The sequence below is a fragment of the Seriola lalandi genome, unplaced genomic scaffold (genome assembly GCF_002814215.2).
Source record: "Seriola lalandi dorsalis isolate HSWRI2012SDOR001 ecotype SW California unplaced genomic scaffold, Sedor1 jcf7180002054976, whole genome shotgun sequence".
In the NCBI taxonomy this organism is placed as follows: Eukaryota; Metazoa; Chordata; class Actinopteri; order Carangiformes; family Carangidae; genus Seriola; species Seriola lalandi.
The window spans coordinates 1,053,822-1,076,583 of NW_019525526.1; the positions used below are offsets into that span (position 1 = coordinate 1,053,822).

Below are 22,762 nucleotides of genomic sequence, written 5' to 3' on the forward strand. Positions count from 1 at the left end.
GTACTCCATCAGAGCCTCTTGAAAGTACAAAATCATTTTTATATTTATCGATCTTCATTGGCTCTTTAAATCCAGATACAATTGTGTCCTGTGCTAATTTAATATTCATGTGAGTCATTGTGTTTGATGAATGTATTCGTAATGTTTTGGTTAATTAGTTAGGTCTTAGTCACCTTGTTCTCTTTAAGTTTCTTCTCAGACTTCAGAAATGACTTGTGTCTTAACCGTGTTAGTGCTACACCCTATCACATATTTACCCTTTACTGTTTTTGTGGTCTACTGAGATAATGACACGTACACAGTCTGGACGGTTCTGGCAGGATTGAATCCCAGGCCAGTAGTTCATGTGGTTCCAGAGGCCCGGTACCAACTGCTAAACTCTCCCCGTGCACCTTATTGCTTTTGAGTGGTTAAGGCAGTTCACAAGTGGTGATTCATCATTCAGTAACACGCACACAGACCCGAGTGAGCTTCCCACCTCCAGCATCATAGCGCCTGCTGATGAGTAGCCACAGAGTAGCTGCAGGGTCATTCCAGACGCCTCCCCTGTTCACTCAGAATCATCTGAAACTTAAAATTTTACCTCTGTTTTTACACACAAACACCTCCCACTCCAGGTATGTGGAACTATTTTTTGATGCCAATTAGAGAGCGAAGAACCGTTTTTTTTTTTGTTTGTTTTTTTTTTTACTAGACGTGTCGCTCTGAGCAGAAACCAGACGCCATACCTGGCTTCAAGCTCTCAGCTGGAGTCTAAGGTGAGATGGGATGGAGGAGGAGGCTGCGCTGTTAGACAATACATACACAGTACGTGTGTGTGTGTGTGTGTGTGCAAGTGGCAGAGCAAAATGTGAAACTCGTTGAAAGAAAACATCGAAACTCAGCCCTTCTAGAATAATACAATGTTGAAAAGAAGTAAATGCCAATGCTACGCTACTGTACCTACTGTAACTGTTTTTGTGGCTTCGTATTGGTCATGTGTGGCTTGCCCTGAGATGCTGGGAAATGGGTTTCTAAAGGTAATGCTTTCAAAACATTTATAAAGTTTTAAATCTGTTCAATTAAAGTTAATGATTTAATAACATTTAAGCAGCGATAGACTATAGGTCAGAGCAGCTACCTTGGAACCGAAAAGGCTTCTGGTTCACTTCCTGGTTGGGCGGGATAACGCTGGACGAGGAGGTGAACGAGCAGACTGAGAGCTGCGACTAAAATCATCATCAGTCAATTCATCAATTCTTCTATAAATAATCTTAGTCTAGTCTAGTCCATAAAATGTCAAGGAAACAAGTGAAAGACGTCCAGCAGAGCCCAGAGGTTCTCAACACAATATTAGTCAACAAAAAAACCAGCAGCAGTCCCTCACATGAGAGGCTGTAATCAGAGAATATTTAGTGCATTTGCTCGATAAATGACTTTAATTATTAACATATGAATCAAAAATATTGATGGATCAATTACATCAACTAATTGTTTCAACTCTAATCAGACTGTGGTTGTTCTGGCCGGGCTCCAGGTGTGTAACTGTTTGAGGACAACGGCCTTCAGCAGAATGTCAGTAAATACAGTTTCTTTTATTAGATAGGCAGCAGGCGACAGTATTTATTTATTTATTTATTTATTTGTTTGTTTTTTGTGCTCGCTAAGAGGACTGGCAGTGGAACAACCATTGTAACATTCTGCATGTTGCAGTTGCACAAATGTGGCCTGCCTGCTGAAACTGTTGTTGTGCATGGCGGGGAGCGGCCTAAAGAGCACTCACTGCACTTCCCTTTTGCACTAAAAAAAAAAAAAAAAAATTGCTAAAAGCACTGAACACCAAACAAACATCAATAAACAGGAGCCAGGTTTTAAAGATGTGCTTCTCCCATAGAGCAGAGATTCGAAATCTTCAGTGCCGGCTCTTTTGTCCACACTGACTTGAAGTAAGTAGACAGTAAGGGGTTCAGTGTCACGGACAGTTGAACACAGCATATGGCCGTGGCAGGTTACGTGATGCCTCTTGTGCCCCTCCGGGTCTCTCTCTTGTAAACTGACTGCGTTGACCGCCGTGCCAAAAAACAAGCATGTAACACAAAATCTGCATTTGTTCATTCTCCACATCCCAGCAGGGAGAATCTGCACGAGGTTTGAGTGGAAAATCGTGTGGTGTGGTTGAAGTGAATAGCTGTGGATGAGGTAATGTAAGGCTATCCGTTTTCAAACATGGAAGCTGTTTTGTTTTTGACAGATGTGTTGTTCTGGATTCTTGTTTCTGGCTATGATGGCAGCTATAATTAGAGTCAAGAAATTAGTTAAATATTTCTGTTTACGTAACTCCCTTTTCCCCGGCTCATGATATTTTGACAGCGAGTGCCAACACTCTCGCTCGCTCTCTAACTCCTAAGTCTCCCCACGGTTCAAGTTAAAACAATATTATTGTGAGTTGACAAAGTACAGAACAATTCAAAGAAATGCATGTATGTAATAGCTAATAAAGCCCCACCGATATCGGCTGATATTTGAGGCCAGGTTTAGCTTTTGTTGACCGATAAGTAACGATAAGACGTTGCAGAGTTTGTCCGCATGTTGGTTTATTTTTCAACAGGAAAATATCCATCTGTCTTGGCCGCAGTGAATAATTTTCTAACAATCTGACCGTGTGAAAGGCGTCGCTTGTCGTGATGAAGCTACAGAGAATTATCACCTGAACCTGCAGCTCCCCTCGGCTTTACGGAGCTTTGTGGTGAGTTTCAGCTCATTGTTTGGCCGTTCTGGTTCACTCTCACTGCTCTCAAAGCCTCATTTTTGGCCGAAGCAGGCACAGCTCGAAAAAACCCCCCCCCACAGTGCACCACCTCAGCAACGAACAGCAGACAGAGCATTTTAGCAGCTAAAGAGCCAGATACTTCCCCACAGGAGATGATGCAAACCAACAACAGAGTGAATTTATTTTGGACTTAAACTCATCATGTGGCTCTAAATAATGATAAAACAAACAGTTGTATTCGAACAAGTTTGCCAAATGAATTTAAAAGGTGATGATATATATGTTTATAGAGTATTTGCTCTGCCTCAAACGTGGCCAAAAAAAATCTGTTATTGCAGGTTTAATGATATGAATTGATATTTAATGTTATTCCACTTTTTAAATTTTCAAACATCCACTATAGCGTTCCTTTGTGGAGATTCTGCAATTTGTTGTATGTGAACGAGTTTTATGTTTTATGAGACGCATTATATCTAAACAAAAAATGACTTGAAGAGTATTTGAATTAAGGATGGAGCAGTTATCCTCGCTGCATTGGCTCTCAGGAGTTAGATAAGAAGTGTTAGATAAGAAGGATGTGCTTTTGTCAACTTAACTGGTCAGCAAGAGAGAAAGTGAGTAAACAATGGTTCGTCTTTTAGAGAGCTGGTAGGGCAGGTATGACCTGACGCTTACTGACCTCGGTCAGTCCCCTGCAGCGATGCCTGTAGACACTAACTGATCTTCCACACACGTTCAAGACTGAAAGTGAACAAACAAACTGATCAACCGAGAGTTGTAGTTGTAGTTTTATAGAAACGTAAAAGCAAGAAAAACATTTTATTTTTTGGTGAGTTTTCCTGCACAGTGAACAAGGGAAGGATATCACATGACCAGTTCCAAATGTCTCTGGAGTTCATGTTTGCAGATTAACATTTTATTCATTAACAGTATCTGTTCTTTTCGTTTACACTCTGTCGAGCTTAACTTCAACCACCTCAGGTGCACCCAGCAGCCGCCATGTTAATGAGATTTGACTTCTCTGATGGAGGCAAGTGTAAATCCAACCTCTAGGCTTCAACGCATCACTTCAATTTACTACAGCCATGTTTTCCACCAGGTTCTCAGCTCACCTGCTCTCTCTGACGTAGACCAAGACATGGGTTGCGATGTAGCCGCGCCGTTTGGTGTTTAAGTGCACCCATCATGACACCTTGGCTGCAGGTTTGTGGCGGATGAGAACACTTTGAATTATCCTACAGGGCGAACACTCGTGATGCATTTGCTCTCTCAGTGTGTAACAGTTCTTATGCAAAGCAGGCCCACTGGCCATACCTCACACAGTGATGTGATATATGCAGGCTAATGCAAATGACTGACCTTTCACAGAGCATTTACATCAGGGTGGGAAATTAATTATTTTGGTCCAGTAGCCTTGAACCAAACTGGTCATTATTACATCACAAAAACAAGTGATGCAAGTGACTTCAGTCCAACAATATAAAAGGCAAAGTCAATTTGATTGTCACCTTTGACAGTGTCGCTAATTTGAGAGTCTGAAATAAAGTTAATAATAAAGTTAATAATCAGTGCCTTCATTAGGAAGCTGAAATGGGTAAACAAGAATCAATGGTGTCTAGTTTTGGTATTATTAGATTTTTACTTGATTATTTGACTTGTAGATAAATGTAATTCTGTCAGTTAAAACCGTTACTGCGTTCTCTGTGCTTTACATGGTTTAACAAATGCTCCCCAAAATATGAAGCTTTATGCATTATAATTCTGTGCACTTTATTAGGTGGAATTACATGCAGTGTATGTAAAACAAAATCTAAGCTGATATTATATTAACAAATGTAGAAAATGTATTTCTATGTAGAGAAATGCAGTAAACAGGCAGATCCAGTCTCCTGACAACACTGATTTTTATTTTTGTTGTTTAGATTTCTTTTGAAATCAGTTTTTAATATTTCTGTTTTCACATGATGTGGACTCAGTGTGTCTGTGTTGCCAATCATACATCACTATCCTGTGAAAAACTGTTGGTGTTACTATTTACAAATGTGTGATCTCAGTGCTGGGTGGGGAGTGTGCAGGATTGACTTCTTTATTTTTGTTTTTGTTTTGAATTTTGATGTGAGAATCTGATCGTAATTTGCGTTTTGAGGTTGCCGTTCTTTAGTACAAACCTCAATTAATTGATTAGATTTGTGTAGCTGACTTGTACGAGTTCACACCGACGACACTTAAACCAGTCCGGAATCAGACGCTCTCAGCAGCAGCTTGCTCTTTTGGATCTTTTGGACAGAGTTGACGTTGCTTGTCATCACTCGAGATCAGAGATTTTGGCAACTGAACGCGGAGGTGTCAACACAAATCTGATCCCACTCCCGGTCACTTTAGCTAGGCATGATTGACTCATCTGTGCTCTTTGCCATGATTTACATTCTGTGGTGTTAAGTCAAGAACATGTAGATCTTTACTTATTTTGTTTGCTTTGCTTTCTTTTTGTGCCTGCCAGATACTATACCAACAAAACTGTGCCGTGCTGCTCTTCTCACATCAAGGCAAAGTAAAGATGTCAGTTTTTATCAGGGCTGCAACTCACTAACTAAAAAGGTTTTGGCATTTATTCAATATTTGACAGTATAGATGTGGACAGGAAACATTGGGGGAGAAAGGTATGACATGCAACAAAGGTCGACATCAGGGCCATACAGTATATGTTCCAAGCACTACTAGTCCCCTGGCAAGCCGCACTAACAACTGTTTCAGTTAGTGAATTATCTCTCGCATATTTTTTCAGTTAATCAACTAATAGTTACTAAAATATGTGTTTTAAAGCTGTGACAACTTCCCAGAGCCCAAGGCGACGCCTTTAAACTGTTTCTGGCTCACCAACTGTTCAAAGTCATATAAAACTTAGAAAAGTGGCAAATCCTCGCATTTAAGAAATTGGAACCAGAACCAAGATCAGAGCAAGACGATGAAGCGCACACCAGAATCTGTGTCATTATATGCGCATGAGAGAGAGAGAGTAAGAGCGGGAAATCGAGTGAGAGCAAGAAAGAGTGATGTCAGGCTTTTGGAGCTGGGCTGAAAATGCAGTCAACTGTCGGTTGGTTTTGGACCTGGATTGGTTTACATTAATCTTAGTTTGATCCACAATATATTTTTTGCAGAGGCAGACAAAGCAGTACGTCCATGAAAGTGAGCATAAATAAATGCATGTTGTGTGGAATGATCACACGAGTGCAGCACACAAAGCAAGAGCAGACGCTCTCGCGTTCATACTGTTTATTCTTGGTGTGACTCTGTCCAAACGCGAGCAGTGTGCGCGCACAAGAGTGAGATCAAGAACAGAGATAAGCTCACATTCATGGTGAAACTAGTTAAGCCGCTCTGACGCTATGACGAAGCATAATGGCGACCAGGTGAGTCGGTATGGCCGACGACGAGATGACATCTTGTACGTTGGCTTTGATATGTTGAGAGAAGAGTGTTGGGGAGGTGTGTCTTGACGTGAGCTTTGCCTTGCTGCATGCCGCCCTGCCATAGGCTGCTGAGTGGTGGGCTGGGATAAAGGAATGGAGGGGAGAAAAGAGAAGGCACTAGGACCCAGCGGCGGGACAGCGAGTAGGCAGGCAGAGTGGGGCTGAGTCACTGCATGTGTCTGAGAGGCAGTCAGAAACAGAGCAGAGCAAGGGAGCAGAGGTGATCTCACACTCATCAGCACAGGATAACACAACCATGATGGGTTGACTTGGGGGGGGAGGCAGTTGGAGAGAGGAAGTGTGCATTCGCCACCACTTGCTCAGCTATGGAGACCAACAAAGTTCTTCATTTCGTGCCTTCGGGTAAGTGGATCAAAGCTCTCAGAGCGGCTCCTCAGCTGAGCACGACACAGCGTTCACTGGGAAAACCTCGGGTTTCCCTACCTAGTGAAACCCGAGAACCCCCTGTGCAAAACATGTGCAGTCCACCTCCACTTCCACTTTGAGGAACGGCAGATGTTTGGGTGTGCATGCGTTCTACTGTACATACTTGGTGTTTTTCTGTGTTTGCTCTATCTGCATACTTAGGAATGTGGCAGCGTTCTGTTTGTGACAGAAAACCTGTTTTTATTTTCCCTCCTAGGGGAGGTGTGGTTGTGGAAGCCCTCTTGTTCTGCAGAAATGCAGATGTTTTTTTTGTTCTTTTTTTTTTCTTCAATTTTTGTATCAGTATTTTGCTCCCGTTTTTTTTGTTTTTTGTTTTTTTTCCCTCTTCTTCTTCTTCTTGTTTATGTCTGGTATGCGACGTGAGAGGTTTCTGCGTCGTATTTCTTCAGTTCAGGAACTGAACCTTGAGAAACGATTGCTTTGCAAACCCACCCGAAAAAAAACAGTATACCTGTCGAGCAGGGACAGCTGGAATGCAGAGAAAGCCTGGGCTCATAATGCACTTTCTCATGTGTTGCACTGGCGGGGCTCGTGCATGTGCGCTTGCTAGAGAGAGCGGGATCGACACAGCACAAGAAACAGTGTGTGTGTGTGTGAATGTGCACATGTATCTGTGTGTACCGTTCGTCTGTGTGCATGTTGTTTCTGTGCATGAAAAATTGAGAGAGAAAAAGAAAAGCGATCGGTGGCTGTGTGTGTTTGTGCCTGTTTGGAGCGTGTGTGCTTGTGTGTGTGTGAGATGGAGAAAGACAGACAGATTAGTGTTGGTGACAGCCACAGGAAAGCAGCGAGTTCTCCCCTCGCTGAAAGTCCTCTGAGAGCCCGGAGCCCATTTGGAGGTGTGATGCGGCTGCCTCCTCACTTTCATTTTGTCTGGGAAGGCAGAGCAGGATGCTGCGCCTCAGTGTGTGTGTGTGTGTGATGAGGACGTTATGTGGGATAATGCAAGTGCGGAAATATTATCAGAGAATGTGTCTGTGTGTGTGTGTGTGCGCGTGTGTGAGTGTGTGCGCGGGCGTGTGTGTGTGTGTGTGTACGCGGGCACAAGTGTGTTTTTTTTTTGAGTACACAGCCCTGTGTGCATGGGATACCGTGCAGGAATATGTCCGTGTTTGCGTGCATTTTTGTGTGTATGTATTTGTCAGAGTTCAGTCGTGCGCTTGTGAAATGTGAGAGTGTGTGTGTGTGCGCGTGTGTGTGCGCGTGTGTGTCTGTGGGTGAGCGTCATGCGCTGTGCACACTAACTACATTTCCAAGTGTGTGTCGGGGCGTGATGGACATTGCTGTGGCTCGTCCTCTGAAGAGTAATTTGCATTCATTTGCTTAGGAGCTGATTAGAGGCGGAGAGGACAGGTTTGATCCTTGCAGCAGAACAATTTGGTTGTGTGAACAGAAAGGTATAAGAGGTTTGTCACACAGGAAAGGTTGAGGTTTGGGTTGGTAATGATAAGAGAAATGTCTGATCCACTAATGTCTAATCCTTTTAATTACACTCATTCGAGATGTTTGTGTCATGTAACTTAACCTTGGCTCTAAATGCGCACGTTAACGTTTTACTGCCCAGTACAACAGAATGACCAAAAATGCATCTGCAGGAATTTGATGGAGTTATTGATCACCACCAGTGACTCAACAATTACTTTGCCAGAGGATTAGATTTCTCGCTTTCCAAACTCACTTTACTGCCCTCTGGATTTTCAAGTAAAGCAGAACAAGCTTTTCTGCGCAGCACCTCACAGGAACATGTTGTCCATTACAATGTTCAGCTGAAGCTGCACAGACGACACAAACTGCTTTATTGCTGGTGTTTTCATCTTGGAGCGTTAGCAGACTCTCGTTGAAGCATATTGCGAGTAATCTTCCAGATTGTGTGTCATTATCAGTGGCAACCTGCTGGCAGGTGAAGGAGCACCTGGCGCTGTGGGAGGAGTTCAGGAGATACGGGATTCACTTTATAGACTTGTAAATGACCGCAGAGCTTCCACATGTAATCGGTCAACGTGATAACACTGCAGTGAGTTTTTATTATTTAACACTCAGGTGTAGATTGATTTACCTTTATGATTTTGTTTGCTCACTGTCATTTCTTACAATGCTTTCCATTGAGTCGTTGATTCATTCATTAAAAGGGAATGTTCAAAATAGGAATGGGCGATAATTTGTTTGCATAAATATTTTCATTATGTTGATCATATTGTTTTACACATTTCTGTTATCGAACATTAATTATGCAAAGTAGGGCTTAATGATATTCAATCAATCAGCGATTTCAGTTGGAAGGTCGTTTTTGCATTTTATTTTCACTGAAAAAAAATATAAAAATGATGATGGTTTGATTTTTGTCGGGTTTCCTTTGTGGTACATCGTGACACATTTTAGCAGTCGGCCATATTTCGATAATATTTCGATTGAGTGTTCAGTTCTCATGCAAAGTGAATTGTAGTAAAAAACAAATAAGGGATGGTGAATTACAGTTTTTGTTTTACACGTCACAGTTTTTGTTTGATGTAATGCGCTTTTACCATATCGCGATATCAGAAATGTGCAGCTAACGATTATTTTATTAATCAGATAATCAATCTCAATCGATAGGTGAAATGTAACTTGTCCGTCAATCCAATGAAGAATGTCTGTCACAGTTTCTTTAAACCCAAGGTCACCTCTTAAAATGTCTTAAACGCTTAAGACAAAAAAGAAGCAAATCCTCACATTTTAGAATCTGAAATCGGGGATTTAAGGCATTTAAGATTTAGATAGGACGTTTCTGCTCTCTTTTTTAAACAGCTCTGATTAAATATCACAATTATGACATGAAACTGAAATCTCCCAGCGTCGTCCCGGCAGGTTGTCAATCTTCAGGTGTGACAGACATCCTGATAATCAGTGCTGCAGCCGTGACCTGCAGAGCCAGAAAATATCAGCATGGCGGACACATAGTGGCTGTGTGAATTAGTAGTTCGACCATGTGGAAGTGGAGGTGTGTGTGAGAGAAGATGGATGACGTGTGCATGCGTGTGCATGCGTGTGCATGCGTGTGTGTGTGTGTGTGTGCTGTAGATGTGACAGTGATCTCTGATCAGTATTCACCGCTGGCAACAGATCTCAGAAGCTCCAGCCTCTGAGCACAGCCATCTGGGCAGAGGAGAAACACACATCGACACACACATACAAATTATTATACAGTACCACACACACACACACACACACACACACACACACACACACACACACACACACAAATACACGCACTGAAATATATGACAAAAAACACAACGACACGACAGGTCTGCCACACACGCACAAGTGTATTCACACATGAGCTTTTTGTTTTCTTCTTTGAAAAGTCACACACACCTATTTGTAAATGCACACTCACTGTGTCACAGATATGGTCCAAACACACTGCACGTAATTACATACAACACAATTCATTCTATCTAAATTATGTGTTGGTTTACACACACAAAACAATCATGTAGCTGTGTCAAGACAGACACTCATCTTACACAGTTCAAGGAACAGAGAATGAAGAACACCACACATTCATTACAGTTACAACTCACACACTCTCACATGCACTTACACACACACACACACACACACACACACATGCACACTCTTGTTTGTCTTTATATCTCTGTCTTGCTCCATCTTGTTTTTTCAGCCTCCCTCTCCCACGCACACATTTACATACATAGACACTGTTTTCTGGTTTTTCAATCCATAAAATACACACACAGAAACATGCACACACACACACACACACACACACACACACACACACACACACACACACACACACACACACACACAGCTGTGTCGTGGACAGGTGTGTATTTTTGTAGAAAGAAAAAAGGGTAGAGCAGACACAAGACAGTGCTTTAGAAGTGTCTACAGCAGAGTGTTTTTTTTTTATAACATACTCCGGCCTGCAATGTGACAGAACACTTCCTGTCAGTTTGGCAGGAAGTGTGTGAGGCTGGTATTTTTGGGATGATGTATTAAGCTTTGTTAGATCCACGGTCTTTTTAATAGCCCAGTGTAACAGATGTGATGTTTATTCACTGTATAGTGAGTTTCTGCTTTGTGATGTTGATTCTGTCGCTTAGTATGTGACATCGATGAGGTGCAATTACCACAACAACAACAACAACTGTTGCTACTAAAAGTCCTATAAATAAAATCTACAAGGACTTAATTTTGGAAACATGTTCAGTACCGAACTGGAAAACCACATTTCACATCATCTTACATGTTTTTAAAGTAAGAGAATCAGGACGGCAAAACATATCGAGCTCTGTTTTTATGAAGGTAAACAGCACAAAGCTTCAGGGCATCATTTTCCCAGTATTTTGGTGCAGTTTTTGATGGCTCATTGTGCACAGTGCACCCATGCTCTGTCCTATTTTCATCCTTTTATTACATGGAGGTGCACTCCTGCTTTACTGCGTGGTCTTGATGGGAAGTTTAATTTCTAACAAAAAAACGGTGGTCTGAACTTAAACCATCATAAAACCGCCACTGCGCTGAAGGGAGCCGATATAATCAACCATTATTGTTACCAGCCTCTAACACACCCACATCGCATTTGCCTCTGACCTCGCCAAGTGTCTATGTACGCCACAATACCACGTCCACGGCACGGTGAGCGTGACGCCACATTGCCCTTGATTTCTAAACATTTTGATGGTTAAGATTGTTATGCGAGGGATATATGAATATAATCAGGCTTTTTATATAACGAGCACACCCACAATTCAGACACTTTTTTATCGTTCTTAAGAAGCTATTACTACACCGAACTTTGCTCCCCTGTCTCTCGCAAACCCTAGATTTATTTACATCGATGCCCTTGCCCCGCTCTTGTAATTTGTTAATACAGCTTGGGGAGCAATTGGGAGCGCTTGGTTAGATGCACTGGATCCCCCTGCTAACAGAAACTTGGCAGAATCCTTGTCACATAAAAATGAGGTCGCACAGGCGCATGAATCAACATCGTGATCTTAATACAATTAATCATGCCGTCCTAGCGTGTAGCAGTTTGGAGTCAAGTCAAAACCGCAGTCCAGCTAAATTAATAGTTTGAAGTAATTTCCTCCTCTGTGAGTTATTATGAGTGAGTTCCAGGTTCTAATTTTTTTTTTTTACCAATTTTCACATTAAATACCCAGATTCTTTTAAAGGAGGCAGACAAATTCAAAATGATCTGAATCCAAGTTGTTTACAGTTACACACACAAACACAATGCTCTCTCTATATCGCTCCATAACATCTCCTTTGTATTTTGGTCTTCACGGTAGGAAGAACATTCAACATGAAGGGTCTGGGAATAAAATCTAAACTGAATTCCATCTTAATGTGGAATTTACGAGCTAATTAAACAGCCTATCCCTAATAGCATCATGCACAAAAATAGCCCTGTAGTTCTAACATGGTATTTAACGTATGACTCTCGCAAAACCTTTTAATTCCACACGTCCTTGCTGCTTTATAGCCCCTCCAGATGTGGATGTATAAAAAGAATCTATTGTTGTGAGGATGAAAGAAAAACTCTTTTTATCTTCTCTTTCAACGGTCAGATAAAATGGGGTTTAAATACTAGTGTGCAGCCTCGTAGAAAAACAACCAGTAATCATAAATCAAGTTAGACTGAATCCAGTTACACCAGTACAGATATTTTTAACCCTGATTATAAAGGCAGTCATTGAGAATTATTAGGCTTCCTTTTTACTCACAGAATTGGCCGTAAAGCACTTGTTTCTGCACAGTTGTTTTTTCTAGTCTGCTTTGTTTTTTAGCAGCAGATTATATGTTTGAATTCCTGAGTATTTAAGCGGTTTTCAGTGGGTGAAAGTGGAAGATGGGAAACCGATGTTAGGGTCTGTTTAGTGCAGATTTGATCCACTTTAATTTGACCTGACAGGGAGGTCATGTCTTAATCTAAATTCAAGATACAATAGATGCTTTTTAATTAGAAAGCACAGTGTTGGACGCCTTTGTCCACGATTTGAAGTCGAAGATCATTCACACAGTCACACAGTCAAGAAGAAATGCACACGGACACCCAAACACATAAAGATGAAGTTAATGCAGCTACTTTTACACACACACACACACACACAAGCACGCATACACACACACACACACACACACACACACAAATGCACATGTTTAGAAAATAAAAAAACAAACACAATGTTGGTGGTCCTCTTCCGTCTTTGGTCATGACGTGCCGCTCTGGTTTGCTGTTGTGTAATCAGGCTGCAGTTTACCATCACCCCTACATGTGCACATCCATCCACTGCCAATGAAAGCAGACTCTACAGGTTACAGTACAGGAAACAGTACTGCGCGCGGGCGAGGTATTTGTTTCAGTTCCTGTTTGATATTGCTCTTGTAGGTCTACCACGGCTGCACAGCCTCACGGCCACATAACAATGTGTGCTGTGCAAGGGCTCTTTCTCCTTTGCAGTGAATTTAATTTAAAACCAGCAAACAGAACACAACAGAGTGGTACACATAGTGCGCTGCAGCTCGACTCCTCTCAATATCACCCCCCCCCATACACACACTCACACACCCCTCCCTCTCCGAACATAGTAATTATTCCAACATGTCTGAGGATGCCCATGTTGATGAAACCTTGATTGTGAAGCTGTCCTCCCAATGTGCCTGAGCAGAAATATTATCATGCTGAGTGGAGTGTGGCAATATGTATTCGAGGTATAATGCAGACTCACACACACACACACACTCACACACACACACACACACACACACACACACACACACACGTCCTATCATGTATGACCCACACAGTTCAAACAAGATTCATTCTGAGCTGCAGGAACAAGTAGCCTCATGTAGGTCGATGAGTCCTGCAGACGTTTCCTCCTTCCCGCTCAAACTGAGCTCATATATGCTCATGCTGCTCGCTTCATTCAGCTGTTGAATGCTTAGTTTGCACACATGCACACACAGACTGGCATGTATGCTCTTTGTCCATACATGGAGTTTGTGCACTGTTCTCTCTCACTGTGTCTGATGTCCTCTTTGTCCTTGCCGCATGTCGCGACTGTGTAATTTACATCATCGATATTGCAGCACCGAAATTGCGTCCATATTCCGGCACATTTAGTTTAGTTGATATAATATGGTTATATGTGTAATATGTGATTAAGGTCCGGCTGAGTAGTTTGGTGTTGTACACTAAATGTAAATCAATGTGACTTGGTAGCACCGGCGCAGAGACACGTCGACATAGCAGCACAGTTCACACTAAGTGATGTATGAGGACGAAAGGATCTCACCTACAGTGTAAAAAGAAGACTCAAGACATGAAATAGACAGAAGACTGCACAAGTCACTCCACACCCAGTGCCAGGTGGAGGATTAAGCAAGAAGATGAGCAGTGACACATACTGTAGAACGATAAGCTGGAGAACAGTAGGTAGCCATGGTTGCTTAATTTAAATTCTGTCAGTGCCGGGTGGGATACAAGTAAGCTAAGCAAAGAGACAGCTACTGAACAGGGCATGGCAGGGCACTGACACTGCTGAGGTTAGAGGTTTGATTGTCACCAGGGTCCTGCATATTAAAAAGATACGAATACTCAGCCGACAAGCTCATTTTATTAAAACGGCCATTAAATTTGATATTTTATCTAGTTTAAACCTCACGTCCTCTGTACTGCGCTGTATTTGACACTTATTTCTTAATTTTACATGATGCACGGTGTAAATAAGGACCTCACATAGGGTATGAAAACAGACAGCGCGTCACACGTACATTAGACCGGACTTTGTGCCGGCATTTTCTCTCCCGCTACCGCACATCGATTCAGTGGAAACTGTGTCTTTGTAGTTCTGTGGGGGGACACCACAAATGAAAAGCAGTGAGATGTGCTGTCGGACAGCGGGCAGGCAGCATACAGTAGAGGGCCGTGTGGAGAACAGCAGACTTGAAAGCGAGATGGTGGCCTGTCTTTAATCGAGCCAGAGGAAGAGGAGAATGTGCAAGCAATTAGCAGGAATCCCCCAGCACTGGCTCTTTTTTTTTTTTTTTTTCCCTTCTATGAAAATCTAGACAGCCAATTTCTGCAGCAAGCGGTTGGATGGTGTGTGCGTGTGCGTGCGTGTGTGTGTGTGTGTGCTTGTGCGTGTGTGTGTGTGTGCGTGTGTGTGTGCGTGTAGTGGAACACCCTCAGTCACTTGCACACTCACTCTCACATTCACTGCCTGACTCACTCACTATGAACACACACATATGCACACACATGCACGCACGCACGCACGCACAGCAGAGCATCCCTGCTGCAGCACCTGAGCACAATCCTATACCTGCGTGTGACTGTTTGAGAACGGGAGAGGACAGAAAAGCAGCAAAGAGGTAGAGAGAACAAGAGGGAAAGATGTGAAAAATGTTGAATTACACAACCAAACAGATGGAGAGAGGACAGAAAAGAAGAAGGGAGGGAAACAACGAATGAAACGCCGGGGGGTGTGGGGGGGGGGTGGAGAGGTTTAAATTGGAGCATGTTCCTGCGCTAACCTCAGTCACGATGCCTCGTCTCGCCGCGTTGCAGACGGGGGCCGGATTCATCTGTGAACTTGCAGTAGTCGGCTCACTATAACTATCAATCCCTCTCAGGTGAAGGACCAGAGGATTACTGCAGAGCTTTTCAGTCCACAGACCTGACGTCAGAAGACGGATCTTAAATTCATGGGGGTAAAGCAAAAATAAATAAATAAAAATGCTGCACGACCGAATTTTTGCACAAAATTCTGAATTAGACAAATATTCAAAACGAATTGAACAGTGGAGTCGTCACGTTTTGGCCGTGGGCTGTTGCAAAAAACCAGCTGTCAGTCTCAGGATGAAATGTTCTTGTCGAGTTTTAGTTCTTGCATTCGTAAAAAATAATGAAATCAAATTTGCAGTCTTGTTTTAACTGGCTTGATCAGGTTTGCCTAAAGCAACTCTTGTCTTCTGCCATATTCTACACCTGTAGACTTTCAGAAACAAATTGATAAATTACACACATCGATGTATTAATGTATGAAGGCATGGGAACAGATATAAACACTCTCTCTCACACACACACACACGCACACACACACACAACACACTTGCACTGCTGTCCGGCATCAGCCCAGTCAGGGTCCATCTGCTTGCCAGACAGCTCGGTCGCAGCCCGCTCTGTGGTCAAGGAGGCTCTGATGCTGTGACATCATCAACGTCAGACAGCGGCCGTGAAGACACAGCTGTCTGCAGCGGAGCCGGACGCTCTGCGCCTTAATCAAACAAAGTAGATTTAAATACACGACAACTGCCACTGAGTAAACGCTTTCAACATCGGTGATAAAAGAATGTGATGAAGCTCAGAGAACAGAATGAATCCTGAAGGAGGCGGAGACTTCCGATTTGAATGTGATATTTTGGCATTTTTAGTTTTAATTATTATCTTTTTGCCAGACACCTGTCACAATGTGATGTTAAACATCTCTACACTTCCTTGTTATCAATGCAAGCATCCTTCACTGACAACACGGGGTGGAGAGCTCGCTGCGAATGTATGGTTCATTATACCCTTGAGTTTGAACGAAGATTTCTGCCTTTTCTTTTCTCAAGGAAACCGAGGAACAAAAGTAGATTTTTTTTTTTTTTTCCTCCCGATGTGACTCATTGTACTTCAAGTATCTTTGGATAAAAGCATCCATCGAAAAATGTGGTGTTTACTTCAGATGCCGGGGTGGGGGACAGTACACTCTCTTGAAAATCAATTAACTGATTAGTTGCTGATATTCTGTCAATTAACAGACTCCATGTCAACTCTAGAAAAGGGTTTCTCTTGGCTGCTTGGATGGATGGATTAGTTTATCACCCAGAGAGTGTGAGCCCCTTTAAATGTATTTGCCTGTGCCTTATAAATACCTGTCATGGGGCTGTAATTTTTGTGTAGTATTGACTCCTCCTGTTTGAAATATTGATTAAAGATTCAGGCTCACATCTGCAGTAAAACGTGTCGCCACTGGAAAGGTGGGATTTTATTGACAGCTGGCTTTCACAGGGCTTATATCTCAGTTTGTGGCGACTGGAGTTTAGGATTCAGTTTGAATCAACATCAGAGAGTATGTCTGAAAAGTATGAAAACCGTCGGATGGCTTTTGTTAACAGGTGGTGTTGACATAAAAAAAAGTGGCAAATTGCATTCAAAGTGTGAGCGTGTGAATCTGATGAGAGACCACAGACTTGTCCTGATGGAGCTGTGTGTGTGTGTGTGTGTGTGTGTTTACGACGAGTTCAAGCATCAAGCCAAAGTCATGTTTCTTCACATATTACAGCATCCGGACCAGAGCTGGCCTGAAAACCGCTCACTGATGTGGTTGTCTTCAACAGCTCAGTGGGTACAGCATGGCACAAACACCCCTCGTAGAGCGCCTGGGGGTGGCTTCCCACCTCAGCGGTCAATCCGTCCAGTTTAGGCTGCTTATCTGGGACAAGATTAGAACTTCCCGGTGGATGCCGAGACTTTCCCAGGCCGGCGTGATGTGGATTCGCCTTCAGCTGGCGATGGGAAGGATAAGATCGCAAATGAATGCGGTTGCAGTTTTAAGAAGCAACCTGTGGAGACGGGATGATGACAGAGATGTCGGGAGGAGCGAAGCAGCTGCAGCAGCTGCAGGCTCCCTGTCACATGTAAAGTCGTGGTGGAGGTGTTATACCTGCTGACTGCTATTCTCCGTCATTACTGAACGACTGGGAACTTCGAGCTCACATTATGTGTGTTTTTGCCTCCGGATTGGTTAACTGTGGGGCTCCAGCTAATAATTACTCAGCAGATTTTTTTGCTGAAAAATGTCTTTAAAATATTTAGTTTGCAATTTAAGACAATTAAAAGTAGTAAATCCTCATATTATAGAATCTGGAACCATTAAATGACTTGCTCAACTGATTAATTATCAGAATAGGTGTAGATTAGTTTCCTTTATGGACTAATTGTTTCAGCTCTACTTTACTACCTTAGTTCATTCTTATAGGAAAGGAACAATATCGTGAATTAATAGATTATCATTAGGAGTGCAGAGACAGAGTCCCTCGTGATATTTCAGTGAAAGTCATCAGTTTTGTTTAGACTTCCTTTCCTTTCCAAGTTGCCAAACGTCCGTCTCATGCACATGCAAGTTGACGTGACTAGTAACAGGTTGAATTTGCTATGAACCTGAGTTAATGAAATACAGAAGTACATCAAAGTAAATGTCTTCAGTATGCTTCAGTCCTGAGAAAACAAAATGCTCCAGTACGCCCCCCACGCCTGTTGGGAAATACCATGCGAACACATACTGTAAATTGCCATTTACAATGTGTGCGTAATTACCGTGCTGACTGAGGTTCTTTAAGATTCTTTGGGAATAAAAAGAAGACAAATAAAGGCCAAATGTGGGCCTGCTGTTTAAAACGTGTATACGAGCAAACAGCGCGGTCCAAAGCAGAGCAGAGCATCGCAAGGAATTCCCTCTCCGCCTGGGATCTCTCAACGACCACAGCTCTACAGAGGACGGGTGCCAAGAGAGCCTTTGGGCACAATTAGCCAACAAAAGGCCCGACCTCCTCCTTGATGCTGGCCCAGCCCTCGTAGATTCCCCTACAAACGCAGCAGGGGCACCTTTTAATCTCTTGCCCTCTTCATTTTAGACTCTCAGCCTCACCTCTCCCGTAAATTCCATGGTTCGTCCCTCCTGGGGGTTCTGGCATCTGTTTTGCATGTACCTGCAGTGCACTGCCCTGGAATAGACCAGCCTGCGTAGGGAGGGGGGCGGTTGGATCGGTTTCAACCTGACTGGTTTATATACACACCGAGGGTCGTATAAGTTGACTTCCTGTTGTCTTGGAGTATTTAAATACACATCAAAACACTTTTTTTTGATGCAATTAAGGCAGAGTCTGTACCGGGTTAGAGTAATGAGTGATTCGTACCAATAAAGTCGTCCACAGCGGCTTGTAGAATGTGGAAGGTCCTTCCCTTTCAGTCGATTAAATACCTGCAGCCATCGCACAGCAGCAGGAGTGTTTCGGTGTTTTACATCTGCAGTTTTTAAGCAACACACTAATTAAACAAAGGTCCCGCAGTGTGGGTACCTGCCTTTAGAATCCCTTTAATGATTTATCTTGTTCTAGTAGAAGAGGGACACAAAATTCTAATATTTTGTACAATTTTCACTACTTGGTGAATATAATTTACCAGTAGAGCAGGTATTCCCAGGATGTATGCTGAGTACTTTTTCTGGTAATATTTGACATTTCCCCTGAAATTTGTTCCCAGCAAATGCACTTTTACGTATGTTTGAATAATTATTTGTAAAAAAAAAAAATACTTTGCCCAGCTGATGTAGGAGTTATTTAGCCTTTAAGAATAAATACACTGTTCTGAAAAGCTTGAGTCAGAGTGCCACAGACAGGCTGTGGAAGTTGGAAAGTATTAGGAGACAGACAACCATGTTGTTGACAATAACAAAGTCAAATATCTGCAGCCTTATCCTTTAGGCTAATTCACACCGTTTCCTGTTGTGTAAATAAAATCTACCAGTTTGTTGCTTTTCCCACAGTATTTTCAATAACCTCACTGTTGTGCACATGTAAATGTACCCAGGAAACATTTTAATCACTTAAGGAAACAATATAGGCGCTAAACAGTAATGTAAATATCAAAGCCAAAGTATGTCTTTGTTTTATAAAGTTAAAGAATGAATGTGTCTTCTCTAATATGTAAATTCTGCTGGTGAAGCTTTTTGGAATCGCTCCATTTTCCTATTTGATTTGTACATATATTTGTTTTCTTGCTGCTCTCTAAAATACTGAACCGCCTGCTGCTTTTAAAGGGGATTAGAGGCGATGGCCATTATTTAAGCTCCATCCTGACTTCACCCACTGATATTGTATTTCTACCAAAAATATATTTATCCCGCTTTAGACTCTGTCAGATTATGCCTCACTGTACCAGGATTGTGCTCGTGCCTGTGGTCGACAAAACTGCAAAAACTTCTCCCCAGGGTTTTTGTTTTCACTTTCTTCCATTTTCAGGAAATTCGAAACCTATAAAATATGATTATAATATTTTTCTCGGCTCATTATTATCTTCTCTAACTCAGTGCCGACTGGAGAATTCTCCCTCGGCTTTCATTACTGAAACAAGCCGCCTGCAAACAGTGCTGCTCTCTATATGACTGCGTCAGGCCAGGTAGGGGAAGGCTGGGTTTCCTGCAGTGCTCAGACTTCATAAGAGAGGTGGTAAATCATATTAAACGTGGGTGCGTGCATACACCTACAGGGCTCCATCTCAGTTTTCGCCCAGGGGTTTCCAAATCACTAACACTATCCCTGGATGTACTTCATACAGATGTTTATTTCCTGTGGATGATGGGAAGTCACGTTCCCTCCACATTGTTTTCTCTTTTGAGAATTCAACTCAAAAAAAGGGGGATTCAAAGCAGGAGGAAGGGTCGGCTGGTGTTTAATTCGTAGCCCACGCGGGTATTTGTATTTCCAGAGACAGAAATCGAAGGTAACATTTTCTCAGCTGAAACCCATCTGTCTGTTTTTGTCAAGCAGCTGTTACCTGCCGTGTCACTAGTACTTGAAACTGACGCAAAAACTGCAATCGCTGCAACGGCAACAAGCAGCTGTCTGCCATCTTGTTTTGTTTTAGGGTTTTTTTTGGGGGGGGTTTTTTGCAGATAGCTTGTATCAGATGTTTCAAAATTTGGTTTTATCGGGAAGAAAGAGTTTGTCATGTGGCATATACACTGACATTATATCAAGAGACGAACAGAGCAGATGTTGACGGATATTTCCCTTATGTGTATGTTGGGCAATGATGAAAGGACTGACTCTTAAGTGAAAGACCTCGCACACACACACACACACATACACATACACACACATACACATACACATACACACACATACACACATCAGCAGATCAGTGAGAGTGATGAGGTGTATGTGATATACTGTTCCAACCAGTTCTGACTTCCTGCTTGCAAAGTAGCTTCCTCTTTTCTGCAGAAAGTTATTTTGCATCTTTTTTTTTGATGAGCTATCCTGTACTCTCCTCCCGATGACTTCTATTTAACTTAACGTGTTTGTATTTTTTTCATCATAAAATGAGCATGTATAAAATTGTGAAGGATTCACAACCACTTGAGTTTTCTTTTAAAACTCTTTTATGTATTTTTGTATTTTAATGACAGTTCTGATACACGAATACGCTAAAGATTTGTTAAAGAGAAGTCAGTCAGTCTGGCGCCCGACTCGTGTGCTCAAAGACAGAAATGTGCATACCTGTTCTTTGTCAGATTTCCATATATAAACAGCAAATGTAGACATGCTCTTAACCAGCTGTTTGCATATCAGTGCTGGTGCCTGCTGCACCGCTGCTTCAATCTAAAGGATGATGAAATAAGCAGCACAGTTTAAAAGAATGGTGTTGTATCTCCACGGTTGTCCAACATCGTCAGAGCAGCCATCATCACATGGGACCGTAATGTTTAACTGATCATGTGTTTGCCTTTGAGTGTCATTCTAAGCATCACTGTGTGCATGGCAGAAAAACAAAACACGCTATCAACAAAATTTGCTAACAATCTAAAGAAATGTGTAGCAGGATGAGGAGATGTTGGGTTTGAATGATTATATTGTTTGCGATTTGTACACTGTTATATTTTATATAGGCTCATTATAGAGGCTGTAATAAGGAGAGATATTAACTGTGAGTTACTATCAACAGGCTACTGACAGAACAACGGAAGTATTTCATAATCCAGCTAGCACCTAGCTGCTAGCCGGGTTTAATTTAATTAAAAAAAGATTTTAATTTAAAAGATGATATAACTTTGAAGAAAATAGTTTGCAGTAATAGAGCCATTGCTTTTCACATCGCGTCCAGTTCGTAATGAGTGTTTTTCATCTAGAGTTTTTATAGCATTCTTGTTTATATTCTATACTCATCATTTTTACACCTCGCCCCAGGTTTGAGAAGTAAGTAATAAAGACTTTCGTTATTCGTTATTATCAAGTTTTTCATTTTTTTTCATTTTTTATTTTCTCCTTATAGAAAATAAAAGGGGGGGGGGGTTTGCAACATTCAGCACAGTATGTTTGTGTGGGCTAGCATGTGAGTGCGTGCCTTTGCTGTGATGCAACTGTGGCTTGTGCCCAGACCCGATTTTATCTCAGATTTTGAAACACTGTGGTTGGTGCCAACTGTGATTGGCATGTGTGTGCAACGGTGGCTTCTTCAGAATACAAACAAAAACACACACATACACACACACACACAAACATGCAAATATCTCTTGATGCACCTATGTTACTTAGTGTGCATGTGTGCCTAATCTACTGTACAGCATTGCTAACGCTAAGCTAACAAAAACATTTTCCACCTGATTAATTTATTCAGTTTTCTTCATTAGGCCTTCGTAAGTCTTTGATATATTTTTTTAGACCATGAAAATTTACAATGACAATAGTGTGAGATACTTTTACTACAAAACAACCAGGTATTTTTGGTTGTATTTTCATGATACTGTCACATGTGACGTTACTGAAACAAGTGAACAGGCTTTGAAGTTAAAATTAGTTACTGCATATATGTAATGTGCTTTTTTTAAGGATATTTTTGAGGCTAAGTGGAGCCTCTGCAGCTTTCATGTTTAACCTCAATCTCTAAAATGATAATGTGTTTGCAGTTTAGCAGGTTACAATTTCTTTTCTCTCTTTCATTCACACATCTCACATTAGATCATTTGCATATGTTTCATTTGAGCCATCAGCCTTGCAGAAACCACTACACGCATTGATGGCAGTATTTTGAAATTCAAATTGTCGAATATAGATGAACATCCAAGGAATAAATTCACGCTGACGTTCAGAGTAATATGTCCCAGACTCCTGGCATTGAACAGAGCCTGGTGTCCTTGTTCCTTATGGTTTTCATCGACTCGTTTAGTTGTCAGTATGTCTCAATAAACACAATTTGAATGGATCTGCTTCTGATTTCACAATAGAATAGTCTTCATCACTGCTAATGAACCTG

At 41.9% G+C, this 22,762-nt stretch overlaps 1 protein-coding gene across 3 annotated transcripts in view; it reads left to right on the plus strand.

Moving 5' to 3' along the window:
* The first annotated feature begins 6,411 nt into the window (after positions 1 to 6,411).
* slc4a11 (solute carrier family 4 member 11) overlaps positions 6,412 to 22,762 on the plus strand; it is a 75,093-nt gene continuing 58,742 nt past the window's right edge. The window contains exon 1 of one of the 3 annotated variants that reach the window (XM_023396355.2): positions 6,412 to 6,585. In XM_023396355.2, the coding sequence (XP_023252123.1) occupies positions 6,549 to 6,585 (37 nt within the window). In that variant the 5' untranslated portion in view covers positions 6,412 to 6,548. The remainder of the gene's footprint in view (positions 6,586 to 22,762) is intronic. The other 2 variants (XM_087171103.1, XM_087171104.1) reach the window with 2 other exon arrangements.